The sequence below is a fragment of the Taudactylus pleione genome, unplaced genomic scaffold (genome assembly GCF_031769625.1).
Source record: "Taudactylus pleione unplaced genomic scaffold, aTauple2 ptg000019l, whole genome shotgun sequence".
NCBI lineage: Eukaryota > Metazoa > Chordata > Amphibia > Anura > Myobatrachidae > Taudactylus > Taudactylus pleione.
In genome coordinates this window covers 12,922,953-12,950,813 of record NW_028284421.1, presented here as the reverse complement: position 1 = coordinate 12,950,813, position 27,861 = coordinate 12,922,953, and the positions used below count along the sequence as shown (strand labels likewise).

Genomic DNA, 27,861 nt, shown 5'->3' with positions numbered 1-27,861 from the left:
CTGGGATATCAACTCATCATCATCGGTCTCAAACCAATTCAGAACTTCAGTACAACTCATTGGTCTCAAACCGATCCAGCTCTTCAGTTCAGCATTACAGTATTACTCAACAATCCAGCATCATCGGTCCCAACCCAATTCTACTCATCTATACAGTATCATCATCTCCAGTTCTTATACCTACTCACTATTAAATAAAGACATTGCATTCCTGTCTCGCCTTCAGACCCATCATTCTCTACAGTTTCCCTAAGTCCTCATATCATTCATGAGAAAGTCTTGGCTCAAGCCTCCCAACTTCATCCACGCCTCACAAGTCTCCACTTCAGCCTCCCACACCTGTCCTGACCAATTGCAGCCCTTAGGCCTAATAATAAAGAGCCTCTAAACAATCAATAAACAATACAGAGTGCATCTTAATAAACAACATAAATACACATACATCCTACAGCACTAGTCAAAAAACAAAGCGTACTAGTGACTACATTTCAATGCTAATAATAGATAAAGGAATGATTATGTATTTGACTGGAAGCTATAAAATTTCAGACCACCATAAGCTTGATATTATAAACATTTAGGGGTCTATTTACTAAGCAGTGTTATGAGACAGAGTGAAAAGTGATAAGTCTGTGATAAGGTGCCAGCCAACCAGCTCCCAACTGTTATTTTCAAACACAGCCTGTGAGATGGCAATTGGGAGCTGATTGGCTGGCACCTTCTCACAGACTTATCACTTTTCACTCTGTCTCATAACACTGCTTAGTAACTAGACCCCTTAATTTTATTGTATAAATCTCATATATAAAGTATACTCTGCTGCGAGCGCTTTAATGTGTTTTGTTTAGTCACATCTGCATCTTTATGCTAATGTTATTATCAGCCCTTCCCCTGGTGTACAAGTGTGTGTCTGAATGTGCAAGGACTGAGACGACACTTTGCGTGTCTTTAGATGCAACAGTTCTGCTTGGACTCACCATGGAAACTTGCACCTGCCCTATGATAGGTGCAGATTCTTCTTCAGAGTATGGCCTCCAATGTAGGCAATTAAGTATCTGGTTCACACATTTTTTTTGTTGTGGCAGGGCCTTAAGAATCAAACGCAGTTGAAGCTAAACATTGTGAGTTGTCCACCTGTCACTACTGTCCTTATCAAGAGACCTGATCTGAAATACCAGCTGGGATTCAGTGTGCAGAATGGAATTGTGAGTGAAACGCATGCTTTATCCAATTGTTACCCTTTTCTGTTATTTGTTAAATGCTGCTAAGAGATCTTGAATGCACAAAGGGCCTGATTCAGAGTTGTACGCAAACCATCAGAGTTTGGTTTGCGCACAACTTTGATGTTTAATGATCGACGCATTTGTAGGATCTGTACTGCGCATGTCACTGACTGTGACATGCAGTCGCCCGTAAGCCACGACATGATTGACAGTGGGGCGGCGCTGCCTGCATACCCAGAAAACAGGGGCGTGTCAGTCCCGTTTTCTGGGAGTGCCAAGGCCAGTGTCTGTGTCTTGCAATGCAGATTTACTGGCCTTGTAAACAGATGCAGCTGCTGTGTGCATAAGCTTACAATTCTAAATGAGGCCCATGGTATCAATGTGCAAATATACCAGAAGCACACATACTGTAATGTACATCTGCTGTATATACAGTGCATCCGGAAAGTATTCACAACGCTTCACTTTTTCCACATTTTGTTATGTTACAGCCTTATTCCAAAATAGAATAAATTAATTTTTGTCCTCAAAATTCTACACACAATACCCCATAATGGCTATCCCTTTAATCTCAAGCATGCAACAAAAATAGGAGGAGGATGACAACCACTCTGCAATGCTATTAGTAACAGAGCTAACCCATCCATCGGTACTGTTATGTGAGCAGCTTCACTTTCCTTCATTCCAAACCATATTATGCATGGCCCCATTGCTCACTGATCATCAATGTCCTCTGAGAAATATGATCAGAAGTAGCACAGGTATCCGCACCTGTGATGGTACCTCTATCATGTCTGTAATCCTTACTATGGGTACTCTCATTACAGATTTTCAGGAAAGGATCCTGCAATGTTTTCATCAGGATCCTTCCTGCTGATACAATGTAACAGCAGATGCCCAGTTTACTTTTTCTTACCCCTACAAGGCAGAGGAGGTACGCTCACACATCATTCTATGTCCTTACACAATGATATGCAGTAGCTGCAATCCTCTTGCTATATATGTAGGGGTTACTATCAAACTCTTTTTTCTATCCAGTCCTCCTTTCTCTTTCTGTGCTCATAAGGGACATACTCTGTCCTTCTGTTATATGAGGTTCACTCTTCTTCCTAAATATGTGGGGAATTTATACATATATACACTTATCTATGAAGATTAATTAATTAATGCATTACGTGAGTCACAGAAATGATAACACCCAAGAGTTTTATTTTATTTTATTCTGGTACAGTATGATTCTAAATGTCCATTGTGGCCCCTTTCTTCGCGTTCTCTCTGGAAGATCAATCTTCCGCTACGTATATACATTTATGTAATAATTGTTTTGGATTTGACTTTATTTATGTATATATGATATTGCATTTAGTATTCATATACCCTCATAAATCCTGTTCAGTTAATACAATATGATAGCTGCTTTAAATAGCAGCCTTTTGTAATCTTGTCACTTATGCTGCAGCAATATATGTGTAACATAATAACGATGAAGACTATCTCCCCCTCAAACCAATAGGAAGTTGGGAAGCAATGGATATGAAATAAGAATGTCTACTATAATAAGTGTATTTATTAACTCATTGCTTCACCCTCTTTTCCATACATATTTGTATGCATCAAGAGCAAAAGGGGTTAACTCAGTCAGGGGTTAAACTAGTTTGTTTATCGTATATGACACAGAATCCATTACTCTATCCTTATTGGTTGTTAGCACACATATTATGACCCAGCAGAATTCATCAGCTATGCGGATGACACAGTGTGAATAGCATGTGACCAGATGAACCAATAGAATATGGTCTCTCACACTGTGCATACCATGCGACCTGATTATCCAATGGACGCTGGTTTCTCATATCACATGTGACCGGGAGGAATACCCGGAAGTAGGTATTTTAACAGAGAGCCAAGGCTCTCTATTCATGCGGGGATGAACAAGCCCTACAGGCGAAACGCTCGTCCCCGAGCCGTACAGCAACGGCAATACACGGTCCTGGTTGGGCAGGTGCACATGCCAACCACTTCTCTATCCATGTGTTTCTACTAAGGGTAAAAGTATCAGTTGATGTAACTTTAACTCTGTCACTATACTCTGGTACCATGACTTGTGGCATTTATTCATCTATTTGTAGGAATATGACAACACAGCAATGACACCTCTTTCTATTTTTATTTGTAAAGATATATGGTTATTTTGGTAGCCACAAATGCCTATATGTGTCATTGTTCTGTGTAAATAATACATATTTGCCATATATTATGTCATTGTATTGCAGAGATAATTAGAGTTAATATCTTTGTATGATGTTGTGAACGACCAAGTGGATTCTTGGCTAAACTCCTCATGTGCAGATCTGAACATATTGTTCTATTGTATGACAACAATCTATACATGTGCTCTGAGTTTAAACACACCATTAACAGACTGTTACTCCCAACATCTTCCCCTTTGTTGAAAGTTGGGGGTCTGTCTACATATACATCTTATGGATAAAGGTACGGATTGTAATACCTCTGATGCAACCATATGTGTATAACTTTTGTTACAGATACTCATCATATATGAGGTGAATCGTGTATGAGAACTATTGGTCTCAATTCATTGCCTATAATATTTTTGCCAATTTCTTATGTATGTTTTGTGTGTGTTTTGTTAAATTTTGTTGTGGAAAATATATTTTTCCTTGATAGTCCTGGCAATGCTGGACTTATCTTCTTAGATATTAATTTGAGATGCACTGTTTTAAATAACATTATTAAAAGTTATATTTTAATACAAACAATTTATACACGAGTGCCCCAGAAAAAAGAGCTTCTTCTTCCCTTTTGCTTGTTCATACTTATACTTTGGCTCTAGGGAGCACCACCAACTGAGAAATCTGTCACGGTTTTTTGAAAGATATAATTAATTGTTGGTATAATATATATGGCATAATACACTTGCTTTCTGTGCGGAGTCACTCCCATTTCTCTCACAACATCATGGAGTGGCCCAGCCAGAGCCCAGACTTGAATAAAATTGAACATCTCTGGAGACATCTGAAAATGGCTGTGCACCGATGCTTCCCATCCAACCTGATGAAGCTTGAGAGGTGCTGCAAAGAGGAATGGGCGAAACTTCCCAAAGATAGATGTGCCAAGCTTGTGGCATCACATTCAAAAAGACTTGAGGCTTTAATTGCTGCCAAAGGTGCATCAACAAAGTATTGAGCAAAGGTTGTGAATACTTATGTACGTGTGATTTCTGAGTTTTTTTTTTTTTTATTAAATTTGCAAAAATCGCAAAAAAACTTTTTACACGTTGGCATTATGGGGTATTGTGTGTAGAATTTTGAGGACAAAAGTGAATTTATTCCATTTTGGAATAAGGCTGTAACATAACAAATGTGAAAAAAGTGAAGCATTGTGAATACTTTCCGGATGCACTGTATATGGCACATTATTTACATGTTCAGTAATATGAAGTATGTGGACTTTGCAGTGTACATAACACCTTTTGGTTAGTTTTTTCATTGCTCTACAGGCATTAATGTTGCTATTGATGTTAATAAACAGGCTTTGGGGGATATGTACTAAAGTGATGCTTTTTAGTGTTTTTATGTGCACTTTGTAAATCATGAGATTTACTAAAGTCCAGTCCGCACATCAAAGCACACTATTTCAGACTTCCATCCAGATATTTTCTCAAAGAGAGAATAAAAATGTTGCAGTACTGTATATCAAGGCAGATGTTTTGGATGGTGTTCTGATAGCTCAAACCACATACTGTGTAACATATCCTGGTTGTTGTCTGGAGGGGAACAAAAAGGATTTGTGTTATATACAAAGTTCATGCATACTTGTATGAAAAATATTTGTATAGATATTGTTACCTGTGTATAATATATTTAATAATATGTATATAATGTACTTTGTATATAATATATTTAATAATATGTACAGTATAATTTACACTAGTGATGTGTGACCAGGTGAGGCAGAGCCTTTCCTGTCATACTTAGGTATATTCCAGAGTTTAGACTATAAAAATTGTAAGAAATATTTAAAGAAAATATTATAAATATCTTCTTTGTATTATTCTAATCATTTTTATAGTCAAAACCCCGGAGTAAATAGTGTATGGCAGGTGAGGCACTGCCTCCCCGTCTACCTATTCTATCCCTGATCAAAACACAAAATTTCCAGCACTACAGATGTGTCCTCTTGCATCTTTGCCGATCACTCTGCAAACGTGTGCACACATCGCGCCATGCGATTAGCTGCGGCCGCGTGCGCCGCACTAAGCCATGCCGCGCTCTACGTTCACACGATGCAATCCTATGGAGTCGCGTGTGCGAAAGCAGCACGTGCACTCGCTCACGGGTGCACGAATCGCGTCATGCGTGGTGCGATTTGCTGCTAACATACATATATGTATCTGTAAATCTGGTTCTGATACTAGCAAGTGCCTCCCCAGCCATTTACCTCACTGCATGTCACTGATTTACAACAGTTGTTTTCAAACTCAACCCTCAGGTTTTCCTAACAGGTCATGTTTTGTGGATTTCTGTCTGCTGAAGCAGGTGGGATAATTACTGACTCAGCGCATGATTAAAGCAATACATAAAACATGACCTGTTGACGGTACTTGAGTACTGGAGTTATGAAACCCTGATTACACTAGAGTGGCAAATGTACATATACATACAGTCAGGTGCATAAATATTGGGACATTGACAGAATTTTCATATTTTGTCCTCTATTCACCACCACAGTGGCTTTGAAATGAAACAAACAAGATGTGCTTTAACTGCAGACTTTCAGATTTAATTTGAGGGTAATTACATCCAAATCAGGTGAGCGGTGTAGGAATTACAACGGTTTCTATAGGTGCCTCCCACTTTTTAAGGGGCCAAAAGTAATGGGACTATCAACTCAAAAGCTATTTCATGGACAGGTGTGGGCTATTCCCTCGTTATTTCATTATCAATTAAGCAGGTAAAAGGTCTGGAGTTGATTCTAGGTGCGACATTTGCATTTGGAATCAGTTACTGTCGACTCCCAGAGCACTGCTGGTAAGCCTGTGGAACTGCCAGCCGGTAACTAAAGCTCTGGGCGAGCAGCTCCACTGGCTGCAGGGTGGTTGTCCGGAGCAACCTTTGGACACTCTAAGTGGCTCTGCAGTAGCGCTAGCAGCAGAGCCGGCCCTAGGCATAGGCATTCTAAGCAAATGCCTAGGGCATCAGGAATGCCTAGGGGCATTCCATGGCTCTGCAGTTCCCCCCGCTGAGCAGTAGTCAGACTGTCAGGTGACAGCCACATACAGATCAGAATGAGCTTCTGAACAGAAGCTCATTCTGGCTACAGGGGACAAGGAAAATGGCCATGGCCGCAGAAGGGCATACTGCGCCTGCCCAGCCGCGGCCACTCCTCCCATGGTCCTTTGCAGAGTAGAGCCGTGAGTGACGTATTTCTGCCCACCGCCAAGCGCCCATCGGACCAGGGCACTGCCCGAGCCCCGAAGTCAGCATGGTCCCAGCGACTCCCACTCCAGCCATGCTGACTAGAGACCACCCACAGTAACAAGAGTCAGTCTTCTCACAGTAAGTTAGTTTAGGATTGCATTCACTAGGCAGAGAGTGGTGCAGGATATATATATATATATATATATATATATGTATACATGTATGTGTATATATATGTATACATGTATGTGTATATATGTATATATATATATATATATATGTATGTATATATATATATATATATATAAATCCCAATGGCGGCACTCCGGATAAATAAATCAAGAACACAGCATAGCTATATGTAGCAATGTTTCAGCTCCCCTGCACTTTTATCAAGCCAATACAGAAAATATACAAACACTTACCAGTTTATATAGCAAGCACCTCACAAGTGCACCCATTAGCTACTCCACGTGTTCGACGCTATGAGGCAGTCGCACCGGAAGTTACATCATTATATATCATACCTGTGGAGTGCTGGGATTTGGACACAGATATGTATATGTGTATATATATATATATATATATATATATATATATATATATATATATATATTAGGGGTGTGCACCAGCCACTTTTCGTGTTCTGGTTTGGGATCTGGATCTTTCTTCGTGTTTTGGATCTGGATTGGTTTTGCCAAAACCACCCTTCGGTGTTTTGGGTTCTGGGTTTTGTGTTTTGGATCTGTATTTTTTTTTAAAACAGCTAAAATCATAGAATGTGTTGATTTTTCAGCTCCTATGCTATTATTAACCTCAAAAACCTTAATTTCCACTCATTTCCAGTTTATTCTGAACACCTCACACCTCACAATAGTGTTTTTATGTCCAAAAGGTTGCACCGAGATAGATGGATGACTATGCTAAGCGACACGAGTGGGCGGCACAAACACGTGACCCATCTAGGAGTGACACTGCAGGTGGCAGACAGGATGGCAGTTTGAAAAACTAGGCCCCAAACAGTACATAATGCAAAGAAAAAAAAGAGGTGCAAGATGGAATTGTCCTTGGGCCCTCCCAGCCACCCTTATGTTGTATAAACAGGACATGCACACTTTAACAAACCAATCATTTCAGCGCCAGGGTCTGTCACACAACTGTGGCTGAAATGATTGGTTCGTTTGGGCCCCCACAAAACAAGCTGGCAATTAATCTGTCCCTGCACAAACTGGCTCTACGGAGGCAAGATGTCGTCCTCATCCTCCTCATTCACCGATTCCTCACCCTCTTCAGCGTTGTGTACATCCTCATGCTCACAGAGTATTAATTCGTCCCTGCTGGAATCCACCACCACAGGTCCCTCTGTACGTTCTGGAGGCTGGTCTCCCTGGAAAAGTTGATAATTCAGTTTTATGAACATCATTTTCTCCACATTTTGTGGAAGCTACCTCCTATGCCTATTGCTGACAAGGTTCCCGGCTGCACTAAACACTCTTTCGGAGTGCACACTGGAGGGGGGGCAACTCAGGTAAAATAGAGCCAGTTTGTACAGGGGCCTCCAAATTGCCTCTTTTTCCTGCCAGTACATGTACGGACTGTCTGACATGCCTACTTGGATGCTGTCACCGATGTAATCCTTTAACAGACAGACGCACGCTTGTCGCTGCTGCTTTGAGGATGCAGGTGCGGCTACAGCCCACACAATTCACAAAGACAGGAAAAAAAGAAGAATTTTTTTATTGTTTGTGGAGCGCACTTTGAGGGTTACACCACCCTTTAACAGACAGACGCACGCTTGTCGCTGCTGCTTTGAGGATGCAGGTGGTATCTAGATGGGATTTGGAACTGGGGACACACTACCTCCATCAATTGTCTAAATCCCACTGCACTAATGGCGGATACCGGACGCACGTCTAACACCAACATAGCAGTCAAGGCCTTAGTTATACGTTTTGCTTCAGGATGACTGCTGTCGTACTTCATCCTCCTCGCTAGGGACTGTTGGAGGGTCAATTGTTTAGTAAAAGTAGTGGTGTTCCTACTTCCTCTCTGGGATGATGAACAACTCCCAGCAGCAGCAACAGCACTAGGAGGAAGTGGTTCTTGATCTTTCCCTATTTTATTTTTATCGGAGAAAGTTTGGTCCTCCATTTATGTTATATTGATATATACATGCGGCTAAGGCGCACACAAACACAGAAAATATTTTTTTATTTTTGCTGGAGAGTAGTGCACTTTGTGGGTTACACCACCCTTTAAGAAATGAGCCAGCCGGCTCTTTACTTATGGGACACAGGCGCACGCTTGGCGCTGCTCCTTTGTTGATGCACGTGCGGCTACTGCGCACACAATTCACAAACACAGAAAATACATTTTTTTTTGGTTTGGACTGGAGTGTACTTTGGGGGTTACAGCACCCTTTAACGGTCAAGCCAGCCGGCCCTTTACTTATGACACAGGCGCATGCATGGCACTACTTTGTTGATGCACGTGCGGCTACTGCGCACACAATTCACAAACACAGAAAATATTTTTTTATTTGGTTTGGAGTGTACTTTGGGGGTTACAGCACCCTTTAACAGTCAAGCCAGCCGGCCCTTTACTTATGACACAGGCGCACGCTTGGCACTACTTTGTTGATGCACGTGCGGCTACTGCGCACACAATTCACAAACACAGAAAATATTTTTTAATTTGGTTTGGAGTGTACTTTGGGGGTTACAGCACCCTTTAACGGTCAAGCCAGCCGGCCCTTTACTTATGACACAGGCGCACGCTTGGCACTACTTTGTTGATGCACGTGCGGCTACTGCGCACACAATTCACAAACACAGAAAATATATATTTTTTTTGTTTGGAGTGTACTTTGGGGGTTACAGCACCCTTTAACGGACAAGCCAGCCGGCCCTTTACTAATGGGACACAGGCACACGCTTGGCGCTGCTCCTTTGTTGATGCACGTGCAGCCACAGTGCACACAATTCATAAACACAGAAAAAATATATATTTTTTTACCACTTGGGGGGAGCACCCCTGACGGACAGAGCACCCCCTGGACAACACTACAGCACCCCTTTAGGACTGGGACACTGCACAGGACTTTGGAGTGGACACAGCCCCTATGGACAACTGACTGCACAACACAGTCCAGCCAGCCCCTATGGACTTTGAAGTAGTGGACACAGCCCTTATGGACAACAGCAGCACAGCACAACACAGCCAGCCCCTACAGACTTTGAAGTAGTGGACACAACCCCTATGGACTACAGCAGCACAGCGCAGCACAGCACAACACTACTCTGCACTACACTACACTACACTACACAGCCCAGCCAGCCCTAACTCCCACCCTCCCTCTTCACTGTCCACAGCCGAGTGAGAAAATGGCGCCGACGCGGGTACCTTAAATAGGATCCAAAGCCCGCGAGACCCGGAAGGCGGGATGATGACGTTTTGCCTCGATTTCAGATCCGAGTCCGGCGGGAAAAGTCGAGCCTGACTCAGATCGGCCTCGGATCGGGGGGGTTCGGATTTCAGAAATCCGAACCCGCCCACCCCTAATATATATATATATATATATATATATATAATTGGCTTTGCCCACGGCATTCAAACATCTGCGGTGCCAGTGGTATGTGACCACACCACTTAAATAAAAAAATCATACAAACTCAGCACTCACCATTATATTCCAAACTGTACTTATGATTCCAGGGAATGTTTGGGCCTGATTCAGACTTGGGAATAGAGTGAGATATCTCTCTCAACTCATCATCTTGGTGAAACCATGCTGCACTGCAGGTGGGGCAGATTTATAATGTGCAGAGAGATTTAGATTTGGGAGGAGTGTGTCCAAACTGACATCTACATTTAGAGTAATAATAAAGCTGTGCAGTATTAGTGGGCTACATGCAAAAGCAGCCAGTATTTACCCTACATGTAATTTTTTTATGTATTTACACCCCTTGCATTGCAACATGGTTTGTTCAGGTACACAGTTGAGAGAGATATCTCACTCTATTTCCAAGTCTGAATCAGGCCCTTAGTTCCAAAGTATTGCAATAGTTTGTCAAGCTGACCAACCACATCACGGTCTTCCCATTCTGGTCAGTCCCTACGCTGGCTTTCAAAAATATGAGCATTTGACTCTAAGGGGTAAATTTACTAAGAATTAGGATTAACCTGATTTGCAAAATGATTCATCTCGGTATAAATCGCCGGAAGTCGGGTGATTTTTTTCACTTTTTTTCCCCCAAATTTACCAACAGGCGATTTGAGGCTAAACGAGTTTGCCGACGGTGATTTAGGTTGAGATTCTCGGGTGATTTGTAAGCAAACTCAAGTGAGTTACCTCACCCGAAATTGCAGTGATTCCTCTCTACACAACTCTCACTAGAAAGCAGCCCGAACATATCAGTGAGATATGTGTCAGCTGCTTGTATTCAATTTGGAGCGAAAAGGCGTTTTCGCTGTATCTTTTTCGCAGATGACATCATTTTCCCCGATTACAGACTTTCGGGGACCACCCTAAACTCTTTTTACACCCCCTTGATGCGAACTGCATCAACAAAGCATAAAATTACACAAAGGACACACCAAAAAATCACTTTGAAAAAATGGTCGAAGAAAAAAAGTTGGGGTACAAATTCAAAAACTAGTGAAATAGCTTCTGGGGGGGGTCTTGCAGTATGGGGGATGTTTTTTTTTTATTGCAGATGCTTGCTGAATGTGCATTTTTTGTGCACTTTAAAGCTTTATTTTAGTAACTGTGAACTATGCTTGCACCCATTTTCATGTACCCCAAATTTGATAGGAATACTTATTTACCCCCCCCCCAAAAAAGCAAAAATTTATTCTTCATCACTTGCTCAATGACGCAAAATAGCGCCTATTGAGACCATTTAAAAAGCAAATTCCTTTAGCAGGGCTATTCTGGGGTACCTATAGTGATCCCCCATGTTAGGACATCTTTAGGGGGGTGCTAGGATGATTTCCCGAAAACTTACTGGACCTTTTCGATACTTACCTTTCCATGAGGTCCCATTTTCGCCGGATCCAAATTGAATACGGGGATAAGCGGGTACGCGCCCGATACTTTATCCCAGGAAAAACCAGCGATGATGGCGAATAGTCTGACCTCTGACTTTTCGCCTTAAATTGTTAAAAAAAAAATTACGTGAGGTCCCCCCCAAAAGACTAACCAGCCCCGGACTTGCCAGCCAGTCCTGGTTCTTAAAAATTACAGGGAACAAAATGTGTAGGGTTCCACTGTAATTTAAGAACCAGCACCAGGCAGCAGCAAAGCTGGTTTTAATATAGGGATTAAAAAAATTGGCATGAAGCGCAATTATTAACAAATAAGGAGAAAAAACAAACACAACGTAAATTTCTGTAGGTTAATCATTTTAACTAGTCAAGTAAAATAATCAAACAACTATTGGGCAATAGCAGGGCCAAAACTAGTGTTTTTGTCACCCGGGGCAAGACATGTAATTTGGTGCCCCCCTGGTAATTCCCCCCGCAGTAGTGCCCCCATAGTAATGCCCCTTCAGTAGTGCACCTATAGTAATGCCCGCTGAGATAATGCCCCTGTACTAGTGCCCATATGGTAATGTTCCCATAGTAATGCCCCTGTAGTACCCATATGGTAATGCCCCCATAGTAATGCCCCTGTAGTGCCCAAATAGTAATGCCCCTGTAGTCCCCATATAGTAATGCCCTCTAGGAATGCCCCTGTAGTGCCCATGTAGTAATACCCCTAGTAATGCCCCTGTAGTGCCCATTTAGTAATGCCCCTGTAGTGCCCCCTAGTAATGCCCATGTAGAGATTCCTGGTATGCTCCTGTAGTGCCCATGTAGTAATAAACCTAGTTATGCCCCTGTAGTGCCCATTTAGCAATGCCCCTGTAGTGCCCATGTACAGCCCCCTGCTAATGCCTCTGTAGAACCCCCTGGTAATTCCCCTGTAGTGCCCCCTGGTAATGGTAGAGCCCCCTGGTAATGCCCCTGTAGTGCCCCCTGATAAAGCCCATGTAGAGCCCCCTAATAATGCCCCTGTAGTGCACCCTGGTAATGCCCCCGTAGTGCCCCCTGATAATGCCCCTGTAGTGCTCCCTGGTAATGCTTCTGTAGTGCCCCTGGTAATGCTCCCGTAGTGCCGCTTAGACACACAAAAAAAAAAGAAATACTTACCTTAAACCCCGCTCCTGTGACCGCCGCCGTTGGGTCCACCCAGCTGCTCCTCGGAACTATGGGAGAGATGTCATTACGTCTCTCCCATAGTGCCTGTGGGGAGAGCCGGAAGCTGGAGTTCAGGAGTGAACTCCAGCCTCCGGCTAGCGCGATGCTGCAGAGAAGAGCCGGACGCCCGCTGGTCTCCCTGCGGCGCTGGGCTGGAGGTCACTGACGCCGGGTGCAGCGGCGCACCTGGTGCACGTGCACCTCCAGCCCCCCCCCCCTAGTTGCGGCCCTGGCAATAGTGACCAGTGATAATGATTTGACTGTCTTTAGAGATCAAATATCATGCAATGTTTTGAAAGAGGTAGGAACCTTAAGGACATGTTAGTAAAATCTGATGTGACAAATTAAAACAAACCTACAGCAAGACAGTTTTATGGGTAGTAAAAAACCAGGATGCTTCAAATGTACAAATTGGCTGACGTGTAGATACACACATATATATATATATATATATATATATATATATATATATATATATATATATATAATTAACCTTTATTTATATGGCGCCACAAGGGTTCCGCAGCGCCTTACAAAGTACATAAACAAGTGAGCACACAAGAAAAACAGTTATTAACAGTACAAACAACGCAGGACAAATACCCTATTTATACATTGCTGCATAACATTTAAATAAGCAGCATGGCGTCAGCAACCAAGGGATAGGTGCTGTTGTAAATTAAAGAAGGAGTAGGTGAGGGAGAAGCACATTAGGTAAGAGGTCCCTGCTCGTGGGAGCTTACATTCTAAAGGGGAGGAGGCAGACAAACAGGGGCGACACAGATGGGCTGGATTGTGAGGAAGGAACATGGAGTAGTGGGTTAGGATGAGAGTATATATGTATGTGTGTGTATATATATACATATATATATTATACAGTATATATATATATATATAGATATATATATATATATATATGTGTGTGTGTATGTATATATGTATATATATATATAATTTATTCTTTTGCAGGGCCGTAACTACGGTGTGCAAGCAAATTATAGGCACCAAGCAGGGACTTTCATGCAGATTCTGAAAAGAAAATGTAGCCTTCATTTGTTTTAAAGCTATTCGAACAATTATTCAAACATAAAACATTTTTAATCATTTTAATCTGTTCTAGCCATCCTGAGATGTCATGTTACCTGTTAAGTAACTATCCCCATGTAGCATGGGGAAGCCGGGAATTGTACCTCTAGTGGGGGTTATTGGCAACAATAGTAGCGTTATTGGTTTTGGTAACTGTTACTTGTATAGGGTAAAGCAATAAAAAAGCCTTACTGTTGGTGAAATCTCCTGTTTGCCCATTGAAAAATTAGCCCCTATATATTTATATAACCCTAAAATAATACAATATTGTGAGGCACAGTTTTCGGACTTTTAGAATTAGTTTGGCACCATCTGCTGGCCATGGTACTCAACTACATTATATTATGTCTATACTGTACAAGGATGATAATTACAAAACTTGTTTTCTAAATAATTGCATTATATATAAGTTTTCAAAGGTGTTACTACCACATGTTTGTAAAATATTGTATATTTGCACCAATAACAATCTTTATTATTAATAAATATATAAATAAATATATGTATAATGCTGTTGATATGTCATGAGCGTATTTTCAAATCATCAAGTTTCCTTACAGTGGACACGGCCATCCCCACCTTGAATAGAGGATGTGCCAGCGTTGCCTTATTAGATTGGTCACCTCACGATGCGCACGGTTATTTCAAGTAACATGTCACAGTGCTGGTTGCTCCAAGTAAAGAACAACTTGACTGGTGTAGCTATGAGTGACACAACATGACCAGCCACGTTGCATAGCCCTGAGAAGACAGGTCATGACTCATAAAGCACAAAGCTGAAGTTGATGGTTCGGAGAAAAAAGAATCATGTAGAGTAATAGTTTTCTCAACGGATCCTTGCATGCTTCAGTTATCAGTGTTCATAGTGTATTGTCATAAGTCATTTGCAGGTTTATTGTGACAAATCCGCACTGTATCACGTCAGAGGCACATGTGTGTTGGGAGGAGACCCAATGGTTTCAGCACAGGGATGTTTTTTCCCCCTAGGATTGGAGGCACATTTTTTGCAACCAACCAATCAGATAAGCCAAAAATTGGATTACACCGCCACGGGTAGCAAGTCCTGGGGGTAAATTTACTAAGAATTGCATTTGGTTGTGTTTGGTCCTCCCCTGAAATCCCAAGCTTGGCCTGAGCGGCTTGGGGTTGTAATACTTTGGCCACGGAGCCCTGGTGAAAGGGTCTCTGGGCTGTGGCATTACACCTCGGTCGGGTTGGTCCGGTGCTGTTTTAAATATAGGGGGACCCCTACGCATTTTCCCCCCCTATATTTAATACCAGGACTGGCCCTGCAGCCAGGTGCTGGTTCCTAAATTATGGTGGAACCCTACTCATTTTGTACCCTGTAATTTTAGGAACCAGGACTGGCTGGCAAGTCCGGGGGTGCTTAGGCTTTTGGGTGGGGACCCTACGTCTTCTTTTTTTTTTGTTAGGTATTCAGGCAGATACATACACATATCATACTGGTATGTGTATGTTTCTGCCAAACTCGCAGCTCAGGAGGTGCTCTATTTGAAACATCAATTTCACAGTGGGTTTGCTACAAGCTTACCCCAGATTGTAAACTCGATTCTTAGTAAACTTGCGAATTGCAACTTTTTCATGTAAAGTACTTCCTAGATTGGCCGATGGTGAGTTTAGTTGAGTTTGCAAACTCACATGAGTTTTAACAGTGAGTAGAGAAAACTCACTTCCAAACTCACACCTGTTTGGTCTTAGTAAATTTGCAAGTTTGAAAAAAGGCTAAACTCGCATGAGTTTGCAAAGACAACCAAACTCGATTCTTGGTAAATTTACCCCTTAGACGTTTTTCTAAATTTAGCATCTTTTGTCACATATTTGCTGCATCCAAAGTCACTTACTGTACAGTGTCCTTGGAATTTAGGATTAGTATTTTTGTCACAATGAGGTCGGTATAAAGTTGTTGATTAAGTTCAACGCTGCGTAGTGAGATGTATGGAGCGGCTCACTCATATCAGTCCTCAGTCTTTTGCTTATTTACCCAGATTAGAGCCAGAGTCAGACACAGCTACTACATGCAGTGCCAGTGCCTGTGTCCAGGGTACACGTGCATTAGTGATGCGAAACAGACTCAAATGTAACACAAATCTGTGTGGCAGGACACATGGTGCAGCTTAATGGCAAAGTCTGTGGTGCGTCCAATGGGGCTATTTGGAGTGATTTGAGGATAGATAACACATCTGTATGTAATTGAGTATTTAAAAATGATCCTCAAATGTACCTGGTATTGTCACAATACACTGCAGGTGCCATGTATTGCCAACCTTTGCAGTTTTAAAAACATCATTGTTTAATATCTATGGTACCTGTTCCCAAGTGTAACATTGGAAGTAAACCTGTCAGTTTGCCCAATCACCCACATTTCCTCATCAGTATAGTTCTGCCAAAAGAACCATTGGCGTATATGATGGTTTGCTGATGCGACCGCCTCTAGGTGTGTACTTGGTTTGCTGCTACTCATCATCATCGTTACGCACAGGCACCTATCCTATACTAGGTGCAAAAGCTTTGTCTCCAAACAGGCATCTTTTCTCTTACGTCCAACAGAACTTTACCTACTGTACACCAGAAATCCCTGTTACTAGTCAGTTACACTTCTTCTGTCATAAAGATAGATGCATGTCTGCATTGCCCATAGTTAAGTGCACCCTTTTCATGGGGTATGCACAGTGTGAAATCATGTAACAGGGCTGTAACTAGGGTAGTGCAACCAGTGCCATGGCACAGGGCACCGCAGGGCAGGGGGCGCTGTTTGGGCCTGTCAATTTTCCTGTTTATTATCATTCTCACTTGTAGCTTCCTCTTCCTTTATCCCCAGCATCACCTGGTCTCCCCTATCTCCTCTCTGGTCCTTCCTCATGAGGCCATATGGCCCTTTTTTTCAGGTGCACTATCTTATGTCCCTATTTAAAAAATGGGGGGGGGCGCCAATGCTCTCTTTGGCACAGGGCACCAAAAAGTCTAGTTACTGCTCTGTCATGTAAGCTACCCCCGGCACACAGCATCACGCCCAGTGTGAATGGCAATGTAAAGTGATCATTAGTAGGAGGGCACTTACAGTATGCTTTAGTATAAATCTCATGTACCATTTATTAAAAAAATAAGAACTTTGCACCGCTCATGAACTCCAGCAAAATGTTCAATAACAGTATAAGAGTCAAACCAGCAGTTAACTAACAGTATTTGGGTAAAACTGCTTGTGTGTCAGTAGGTAAAAGGGATACAGGAAGGTATTCCATAGACATGTGAGGCCTGGTTTGTGGCCATCTCACTTGCAGTCAAGAGCTCACAAATGGTATTTATGTGTTACTAAACCCATCATAAACCACCCAGTTTGTTTTTAAAATTGTATACATTTATTTTAAATTTGCATGTTCAAATTTAACATTAATGGTTATTAAGAGGATATAATAGCAGTTTGTTTTCTTATTTTGAAATTAAAGTCCAGTATCAAAATACACCACTAGATGGAAGACTTCACTATGATATGGTCCTATTTTCAGCCAGCCTTGTTATAACAACCACACTGAAAGAAGTCGCAAAACATACATGCTAAGCACATCCCAGAACACTATAGTTTTATTTGTGTAAGTCTTGGCAGACAGTACATTACAACAGGGCAGTAACTAGGGTGGTGCGACCAGTGCCATGGCACAGAGCACCACAGGGCAGGGGTCGCTGTTTGGGCCTGTCAATTTTCCTGTTAATTAACATTCTCACTTGTAGCTTGCTCATCTTTTATCCCCAGCATCTCCTGGCCTCCCCTATCTCTTCCCTGGCCCTTCCCCATGAGGCCATGGACCCTTTTTCAGGTGCACTATCATATGTCCCTATTTAAAAAATGGGGAGGGGGGGAATGCTCTCTCAGGCACAAGGCACCAAAATGTCTAGTTACGGCTCTGCATTACAATACAACATACTGTATAATGCCATGTGAGATCTGCCAATATTTGGCCTGTGACACAAACACAAGCCAATAATATACAGTATACAATAAAATTAAGTCAGACAGCCATAAGCAAATGCAACACAGCCCAATCTGACTAACAATCAATGCAGAGACTAATCTAGTGACCACTATATAATAAAGGTAGCATTTTAGAGACTACTATGCAAAACAGAGAACATTTTAATGACCACTATGCAGTAAAGATAGCACTATTCTGTGCATTCTTCTAGTTACCACTATGCAATAAAAAGAGTATTGTAGTGACTGTTATGCAATAAACAGAGATATTTGTCCCTTTCAGCAGATGGCCCGGGACCCAGCTGGACCACTTCAACTGGCCCCGGTAATTAGTAATTGCTCCCCCCCCTCTCGGTACCCCTGACTGTAACGAGCCAAAATCATTCCCAACTGGTATGTTTTTAGTCTTTAAATGTTAAATTGAATTATGTACATTTCAGGATAGCATGTCTGACGGCATCTCGGTTTTATGTTCTAGAACACCACTATATTTGACCCCTGATCTGCTCCTTTCACAGGTCCCCAGCCAAAGAACAAAAACCACACTTCTCATTTTGAGTTCTGTCTAAAATAATCATTGGTTCCCTCTTTGTTCTGCTCTCTAATTTGTTCCTCTTTGGTGCCAGTTCGAGCCGCAGGGCCTGACTGAGTAATGAAGATGTTATGGATCTCATACTGTCAGAGCAGCAACAGCCAGTGCTTTATAGCCTTTGCTCCAGCTGGATCCGACAAAGGTTAAATCTGGGAACAACATTCTCCATTCATCTATACTAGAGGATGAGAATCATTTCCAATTTTTGTATACTTCAAGATACTTGGAAGTCAAATGCTTTTCATACCGCTTTATAAATTTAAAAGGCAAAACAAATGGTATACATAGTCATAACTGATAACTTTACTTTATGTTTACAATTATTGTTACTGTTTATGGCTTATTAGAAAGTCCTGAGCATTTGTATTTCCAATTACTTTGAGTGGCGCTCTCAGCAATGCTTAGTCTACCTGATTCAGATGATTTCAACACCTCATTGCTTATTAAGATGTCTCTTAAAATATCTTCTTAGTAAATGTTTTTGATGAGCTATAAAATAATGGTGAATCAGTATGTAATTTTGTGCCGTGCTTGGACGTGCTTTGCATTATTTGTGAGGAGATATAACAGTGCGTTGATTTGCAGCGTCTCTGAGGGTTTTATGGACAAGCTTCCTGCTGACTTCATACACTTAGGTGGCAGTACTGCATTATAGACTGCAGATAATCAAATGGGAAATATACACAGAGCCCTATAGCAGACGTCTCTCCAATTGATGTGTGGCACTCTACTGAACGGATAATTTGCCAGAATGGGTGTAATTAAACATCCTCCACCTACATGTCATTTTCTCATTATGCATGCAGCTGCTAGTTATTTACTTGGCTCACCACATGGCAGATTTAGGTTTTTTTTTTGCTTTCATCCTGCATAATGTACAATGCAAAGCCATAACATAACAGGGAACCAAGAAACTTTAACAGCAGAAAAAAATGCCACTTAATCTTTTCTTGATCTCAGTGAGATGCTGGCTATAGACCTTCATATCTGTTGTTTGTTTCTCTTTTCTCAAACAAAGGCAATATGTTTGTCTATGGTGGTGAAATTTCTGTGTGGTACAAGAGCAAAGGATATTGGGTAAATCATAATCCAGCTACGTAGATAGAAAAAGACAATGCTGTTATTGCAATCTTTATTATTTCATGAATTTTGCTGTAATAGACGTGACAAAACTGCAAAACATGTCTGCCACGCCACCAGAGTATGACAAGAGGTAGGTGGTTCCTAAAAAAATATTCCTAAATTCTGTTGGCTTTGACCCTTCCAAATGATCTTGCAGTGAAAAACATTACGATGGCTCCTTTTAAGGTAGACAAGAAAAAAATGTTATACCATGTTTTCTTTAATAATACTGTATTGACATAGCAGTTGGTGTTATTTTCTCATTGGTAATTGTAAGTGAAATGATAGCATTTTATGACAGGCTGTAGTGTTCTGCAAAGTCTCTAGTGACCCCTTTGATTTGCATTGTATAACTAGAGACATCCCAAGAGTTAGCATCTGATGAGAAGGTCAGTGCTGCTTCCTGTGCTGCTTCCTGTGCTGATAACAACACTCTGGGAAATCTTTAAATACTGTAGAGATATGATTTTCCAGAGAGCTTTCAGGTGGTATTTCAGACAAATCCATTGTCAGGTACAATAAATGATGTCATCATGGAATTGCTTTCCAGATCTGAAAATAACCTTTACTTCTATTTCCCTTTTAAGCTCCGGTATTAAAATACTGGCGTAACTACTTGCTATGCATATTACATCTTTTATAGTCTCCGTTATGCCTCATAAATCCTCAGCAATTAATATGTACAGGCTATTTTTTTACTTAGATATGACAGTTGAGAATATAGGGAATGGGGCTGTGCTGTCAGCAGATGCCGCATAGCAGGGGCTTATCTACTGTATAAGGGTTGCAGGGTGTGTGGGTCACACGAACCGGAGTCAGGGTACCCACACTGCTCACCCTACACCCATAGACTGCAGGGATGTGCAGTGAAGTCAGTGGATGGCTAGGCAGATTTACACACACATGAACCTGCCCCACTCACACATGCTGTATCTCCCACTAACACAGAAGATTCCCCCTAGCATAAAAGATTTCCCCCACATACATACATATCTCCCCCTAGCAGCAGACCTTCCTTACCTTTTTCTCCTTTGTGTGTTTCCTCTGACTGCATATTCCAATTTCCTTCCCTCCTCAGTGCTGCTGCTGATCTCTGATGCCTGAGTACTTCCTGGACTGGTCAACTGTTCGTCAGAGGTGTCCATCAGAGCTCAAGGCACGCCCCCTCACAGTGAGGCATGCCTCCATTATCTCTATTTCTCTGTGTTTTATTAGCTGCTTCGTGGCCCAGCCCCCTGCTCCTTGCAGTGTCTGAGCTATCAGGGGTGAGGCTGAGCTCTTACTGCCTCATAATGCGTCTCTCCCTGTATATCATGGGAGTACTGCAACTTTGAGTTTTGCCAATAAAAACGATCAGAATCATACAAAGAATATAATTATAAGTTATAAATATCTTCATTGTATTATTCTAATCATTTTTATACTCAAAACTCTGCAGTCTGATAGGAAGTATGACTGCACTTCCCTGATAGACTATACTTTCCACCACTGATGCAGAATTGCCATGAACATTTTGCTGGTGCTATTTTCCCGTAGATATGCGCTTTTGCAGTAGAGTCTTCTCAGTGCATTCGCCAGCACAAGGGGTGGGCCTGCACGGAGACTACACATGGACCCCCTCCTCTCATAAAATGCCAATGCCGCATACAAAATGTTATTTGACGGGCAGGCAGGTCTAGGACAAAATGGGGGACAGGACAGACATTTTAGTAACTCCACTTAGAGAATTGTGAGGGCTGGTGGTGTTACCATTACTCAATCCTAAGTGGATACCTAGTGTGCCAAATGGATAAGGGATGCCTAAAACACTGAACGAGTGACAGGATGAACTCATCCAAATGTACAAAGGGGAATGTGGTTTAGTTGATATATTGGAGCACTAAATGCTGGTCATTGGCATGAAGGAGAACATCCAGCAGCTTCTAAGATGTGACGCTATTACCTGCTGCTCCTTCACGTCAGTATTACATTGGGGGTATGTATGGTGCTTTGCTATAATGTCATTCTCCCCATCTTAGGAGCCAACTCCCACCTGCTAAGGTAAAAAGCATATAATTGTATACTAATCTGATTTAACCACTGCTTATGTAGTGAAAATAACATGTCACACTAAACCACATCCCCTTTTGTAAATTAAAATGTAGAAGTGGGATAATTTGGTCCCCAAGTTAACATGCTGGAGGTACAGCTATGGATAGAGAAAGGGGTCTGTCTTTAGAAGCAGATTACAATTTGCTTTAATTCTACATGAAGTGACAGCCCACACCAGGAGGAGCAGATCATACGTTCCCTACACCATACAGTTACCTGGTTATGGCTGTGAAGCTCCAAAACTTGGGCCAGACAAGCTGCACAACATTATTCAGATAAGTGACATCCAAACAACCTTGTTATTAATGAGGCTAATTAATGGGGGACCCATTTTTATTTCTGTACAGGATCTCTTTGTCTCTTGTTTATGCATGCCCTGATAACAGTGTTTAAATGGTCCGACGCACATCCGTTTTTCTAACCACCTCCTGTAGACCTCCCCTAAACACTTTGCGAATTAATCCTCTGTGTGAGCATATTAATTGCTTCACGTGCGCAGTGCAGGTTACACGCTTGCGCAATGGCTAACGATTGCTTCATTCACGTAAATATTGGTATTGCGTCCATCTCTCCCACTGATATCTCCTACATCGGGCATTTCTGAAATTGTACCGATAACTAAACCATGATTCTGCATGGTGTAAGCTTCCTTAAATAGATCCCTTACTCTGGTGCTGGGTGGATTCCCTTGTTTTTTTTTACTTGCCCATGTCTTCTAGGACTCAGGTTCCTGTTCATTTGAGTCTGGAAGTAGTCTGTGCACAAATCCATACATATGCAGGACTGACAACCATTAGACAAGTCTAGGTTAGTCACCTAGAGCATCATTGGCTTTGGGGTACCTATAATACTGTATTAGTGTCGACCAGTGATATGAGAAGCTGCAGAAGATGACGGGTTCACCAGTTTAAAAAGTATATTTCCAGTAATCATTTCTAATTAATAAGTTATACAAACTTCTCTCTAATAAAAAGATGTACACATGCTGACTGCTATTTTGTATTCACATTAATATTTAGATTTGATTGTCTTGGTGATGTTAAGCTTTAGCTCACAACTATTTTTTTTTATTGTTCCCGGGGATAAATGTAGAGGGAAGAGAGAGAAAGTGTTCCAAGTTTAGTTTAGTTACAGTAGCAAAGCCACAGAGACTGCTGTTTTAACTCAGTGGTGGAGATCTTGAAAAGAAATCTGAAGATTGCCAATGTGTGTTACTGCAGTTACTGCAGGGTGCACAGTCTGAGTTATTTATCCCACACTGCTTCAGTCCGAATGCAATGCAAAGAACAAGGCTTAAACTAACTGCCTAAACCCTTCAACACCAACTCAAGCTTCCTAGAGTTCTCAAAACCTGTTTATTTTATACAGAATTAAAGCCTGGGTTTAATACACCGGAGGTACTTGACTATAGTGCAAAGAATGTACCCAGATCATACTTACCCACTTTACTTATCTGTTCCCCGGGATATGCCCAGGGAGCAGACACTGGTGACCATTTAGGGGGGCGGGGCCATCTTACTACTACATTGGTCCTTGCGTTTTCTCATAATATAGCTCCGCCCCTCCATACGGAGCCGCGAGTCACGGCAATTATGCTGTGATTCCTGGCATTTATCTCCCCATCCTGCACACTTCACTTCGCTTATACAGATTTTGTTTTACTCATTTTACAGTTAATTTAACCTTAAATCAGTATTTAAAAAGCCCCAAAGTAGACCCATAAATATTCGAAAGCTTTAATAAGCTTGAGAAGATATAAGCACACTGTTTTTTTATTTGGTACAGTACTAGTTAAAGCTGGCTTTTGTTGTTGGTTTACAAGTGGTAGAGGTCAGTTGTCAGTCATATTTTATTAGCCTATTAGCTGCCCCATTGAGGCGGGGTTTAGCACATATATATTAAGGCTGGAGGAGGAGTCAACTGCCTCTTTCCAGTTTGTGATCCCCACCCACCCACCCGGCATCTTCAGAAATTGGTTTGTACCAATATTTATTCGTTCTGTGAAATTGGTTTGCACCAATACGTTTTTTGTTGGAATATATTGTGTTTCTTGATCCAGCAGGTGAGGCGTAGCAGGCTTAAGCAGTGCTCCTTGGCGGCTCAATTTTATCGCAGCAGAGCTTGGCTAGCATTCCCCCTTTGAGAGAGGCGAGTCGGTTTCTACCTTAGGGGAGAACCAGGTCTTCATCCTAGGGAGGGACCAGCACTGTGCTACTTAAGGGGAGGTGGTACTACCCAGGATCGCTAGCGCACGGGGTGGAAAACTCCACCCTGTTTTGGTAAAGCAAATAATTAATTACGAGCTGTAGACCGAGGTAGCACTGCTTTTTCGCCACCAGGACTAATTCAATTCTAATTCATAAATAAATTGGCTGCGACCTCTTTTTTCCAACTCTATACAGTTGTCTGTGTCTTATTTATTAGTTACGTTAAGCTTAAGAGTGGTGTTTAAAATAATAAAACTATCCGTGACTTATAAATATTGTTATGTTATTGCCCGCATTGTGGTAAAATTATTTATTATTCATAAACATGAAATAAAACTTATTTTGCAAACTTTACTACAATGCTGCTATTTAGTGAAGTGTACGGTTTGTACATAAATCTCAGGCTTTAATTTAGACTTGTGTCTTGCTCATGTATAAAATAAGGGTTCTCTGAAATATAAAGGATCGGAAGTTGTTTCCTGAGGCACATCATGAATATCATTTAGGAAGAAAAAATGATATTACACACAGTATATGCATTTTAACGATGGACTTAAGCTGAAACAAAAGAGAATATTCACACACAGAAACAAGATAGGCGCAGAGATGAGGGAAATTGCAGCACAATGTCAGTGAAAGCAAGATATATTGTTTAATAGGCTGTTCTTGTAATACAATCTTCATGTTCCACTTTTCTTTTGCCATTGTGCAAAACGCCAATCCTCACTGTAAGTGAGAATTTTGCAGATTAGTAGACTGTAAATAAAGATTGGGTGACAAAGTCCAAGCCACTTTGGTATGTGTTGTGGTTGGGATAGGACTGGGAACAATTACATCCAAAGTAACTCCACTGACAAAATGTGCAAAACTTCATTAAGAGGGAGATAAAGCTTGGATAGATAAAGTGGAGAGAGATAAAGTACCAACCAATCAGCTCCTAACTGTCATTTTTTAAACACAGCCTGTAAAATGACAGTTAGAAGTTGATTGGTTGGAACTCTCTCTCCATTTTATCTCTCTTCAAGCTTTGATAAATATTACTGTAAATGAGATGGATATTTCTTTGATCTGTTGATAGTAAGCTAGAATCAAAACATTGAACTGTAAAAACAATGCTATTATAGCTCTTGAATAAATATAATGCTGTACAACTAACATTTTATAGTTAGATTAAATAGGCACTGGGGGTAGAGCATTGAGGTTCTTCTGTATTTTGTCATTACTGATTGTATATCTTGTAAATTATGTATATTCTCTGTTGGGTAACAGATGTTTTATCTTGTTTTGTGTTTTGTACTGTATATAAGAGCCTGCTTTTGATTTTAGAACCCTCCCGGGTTGTCTGCTTGAAGCTCATGAACTGAGTTTTGCTTTTATGGATAGTATAGTTCTTCGCAATATCTCCCTCGGATAGTGGGCCTGATTCAGACCCGTTCACTAGGATACATTCGCACACAGCCGTCAGCATCCAGAGTATGCGAATCACGCGATTGCTAGCAAGACATTAGCACGCCCACTATGTCTTGCCGTGCGATCGCGGTATGTATTTAGACTCCCACCTGCCTGACACAAGACGCCCACTTTCCCTTAGTAACACACGTCATATCCAGGAAGTGTATTAAATAATCGGTAACATCGGACCCATGCGCAGCACTTTTGGCTGACCATACCCTACCGCAAGCACTGCGAGTGCTGCTGTGTGTAATTCAGCCATATGACGTGTATGCTGATGCTGTGTCTTAATTATGCATGCCCCTGACACGGCATTCAGATGCACAGACACGTTCGCACCAACACACCCCCGTTACCATCGACTACCCCGTCACCACCCAAGAAACGTCTCATCCTGTCACTCATACTTACGGGGCATCTGTGTACAGGGAGCGAACGCTTCCCGATCGCATGGACTAGTTCGCGCACACACACTGTCTCTTGTATGCATGCACAGATTGCAAACGTCGGCAGGCTACGTGCGAACACAGCATAGCGAACAGGTCTAAATCAGGCCCAGTGTTCCATATACTGTAACATTAACATCATTCTGTACTGTGCTTTCAGGCTTGAAGCATGTTACATTAATTACAGAACAGTGACAAGTGAGCATGTTATCAGGATTCACTAAATAATCTTCATATGAAAAACTCGGTCACCCATGTGAATGGAGCTTTACTCTGGCCATAAAATCCATCCCATACTTACATTTAGGTAATAAATTAGATAGTTCAGTTATATGAACATATGAACTTCCAACCTGTCCTGCTAATCAGTTTGCAATATAAGAAAATAAACTTTGACAGTTAAATATTTAGGGGCCTTCTTTTTAAAGGCATTTCATAGAAAATCCTCAGAAAACTACCCTTTTCATATGATTTCTTCATTTTTATTTTAAATATCCCTGCATGTATTAATCCCATCTCCAATATTTTGCCCTTTCTGCTCCCTACTGTACCTCTTGAATTCTCTCCCTATCAGACTCTCCACCACTCTACTAACCTTCAAACGGGCTCTCAAGACCCAGTGATGTCCCTCCCCGTGGTGTCACCCGGTGCGGGGAGGGACGTTTTGAGCGCGGAGTAGTGGCGCGCTCCGAAAAGGGTGCGTGGCCTCGCGGGACGGGGGCGTGGCCTCGTGACCCGATCCTCTGTCGTGGTCCCTTTCTTAATATTACTGGGGGGAGGGGGTGCAGGGGACGCTGTCTGCTTGTGTTGCAGTGCCGGCTCCCTCACAGTGTCAGGAGCCAGGTGCTGCACTTAATACTACAGTGCAGCACCCGGCTCCTGTCACTGTGGGGAATGTCAGTCTGCACCTTGGTGTCACCCCTCGGCGGGTGACACCCGGGTGCGGCCCGCACCCAGGGGCAAACGCAGGATTTTTAGGGAGGGGTTTCCATAATATATATTATATATATATATATATTTATAATTATATATATATATATATATATATATAGGCACACGCAGCATACACACATAACATACACACACAACATATTACTTACAAACACAGACACATTGCATACTTTCACACACCCTATTTGCCGGGCTACTGCTGCCGGGTGGCCGTGATGATCCTCCCTCTTTTTCAGTGCCATAACTAGACATTGCCCCCCTTCCCCGGTCATTTTTCACCAATTAATATTCACATTAAATTAATAAATAGGGAAATAGTGATAGAGTTGTTTTACAAAGAAAAAAAAAAACTCCAGAGCAGTTAGTATTTTACATTACTATATCCCACCCTCCTACCCTCCCAGGACATGCCCGATGCAGATGCTCCAGCACCTGGCCAATTGGACCACACTGACACTATTATTTTATAAAACCATGGTGCCAAACAGCCCCCCCCCCCTTTCACTGGGACTCCTATGTTTAACACACATACATCACAAACACCCTATCCCCTTCCTCCCCGGGACTTCAAACACACACACACAACACACAAACATCACAAACACCCTCCCCCCCAGGACTTCAATGTCACACACACATCACACAGATACAGCACACACATACCACCTAACCAGCCAACGCTAACAGGAGACTGACCTGACTTGATTCTGCAGTCAGCCTCTCAGTGCCGTTCAGCCTTCCCGCGCCGCGCCCAAACAGCTACTCATCCTCGATCCCTTGTAGGCTATGCTGCATGCACTGTGGGATCAGTTGAGTGACGTCTCTCCTTAGAGCCAGTGCGCCATGCGGGGCCAGGGAAGGCAGAGTTCACAGCATGGTTGTGGATAGATCCCCTTCCGTAGATGTATCTACGGAAGGGGATCTACACACAAACCTCACAGCAGTGGGACAGCCGGGTGTGCCGCTGATATACATCGCAGCGGGCACCCGCCAAATAGAAATTGCAGCAGCGGCCGGGTCTG

The 27,861-nt window shown here is 42.1% G+C and overlaps 1 protein-coding gene across 2 annotated transcripts in view; it reads left to right on the top strand.

Annotated features, from left to right (window-relative positions):
• APBA2 (amyloid beta precursor protein binding family A member 2) overlaps nt 1-27,861 on the top strand; it is a 416,211-nt gene that overhangs the window by 361,812 nt on the left and 26,538 nt on the right. For both annotated transcript variants that reach the window (XM_088443436.1, XM_088443426.1), the window contains one exon: nt 1,086-1,205. In XM_088443436.1, the coding sequence (XP_088299562.1) occupies nt 1,086-1,205 (120 nt within the window). The remainder of the gene's footprint in view (nt 1-1,085; nt 1,206-27,861) is intronic.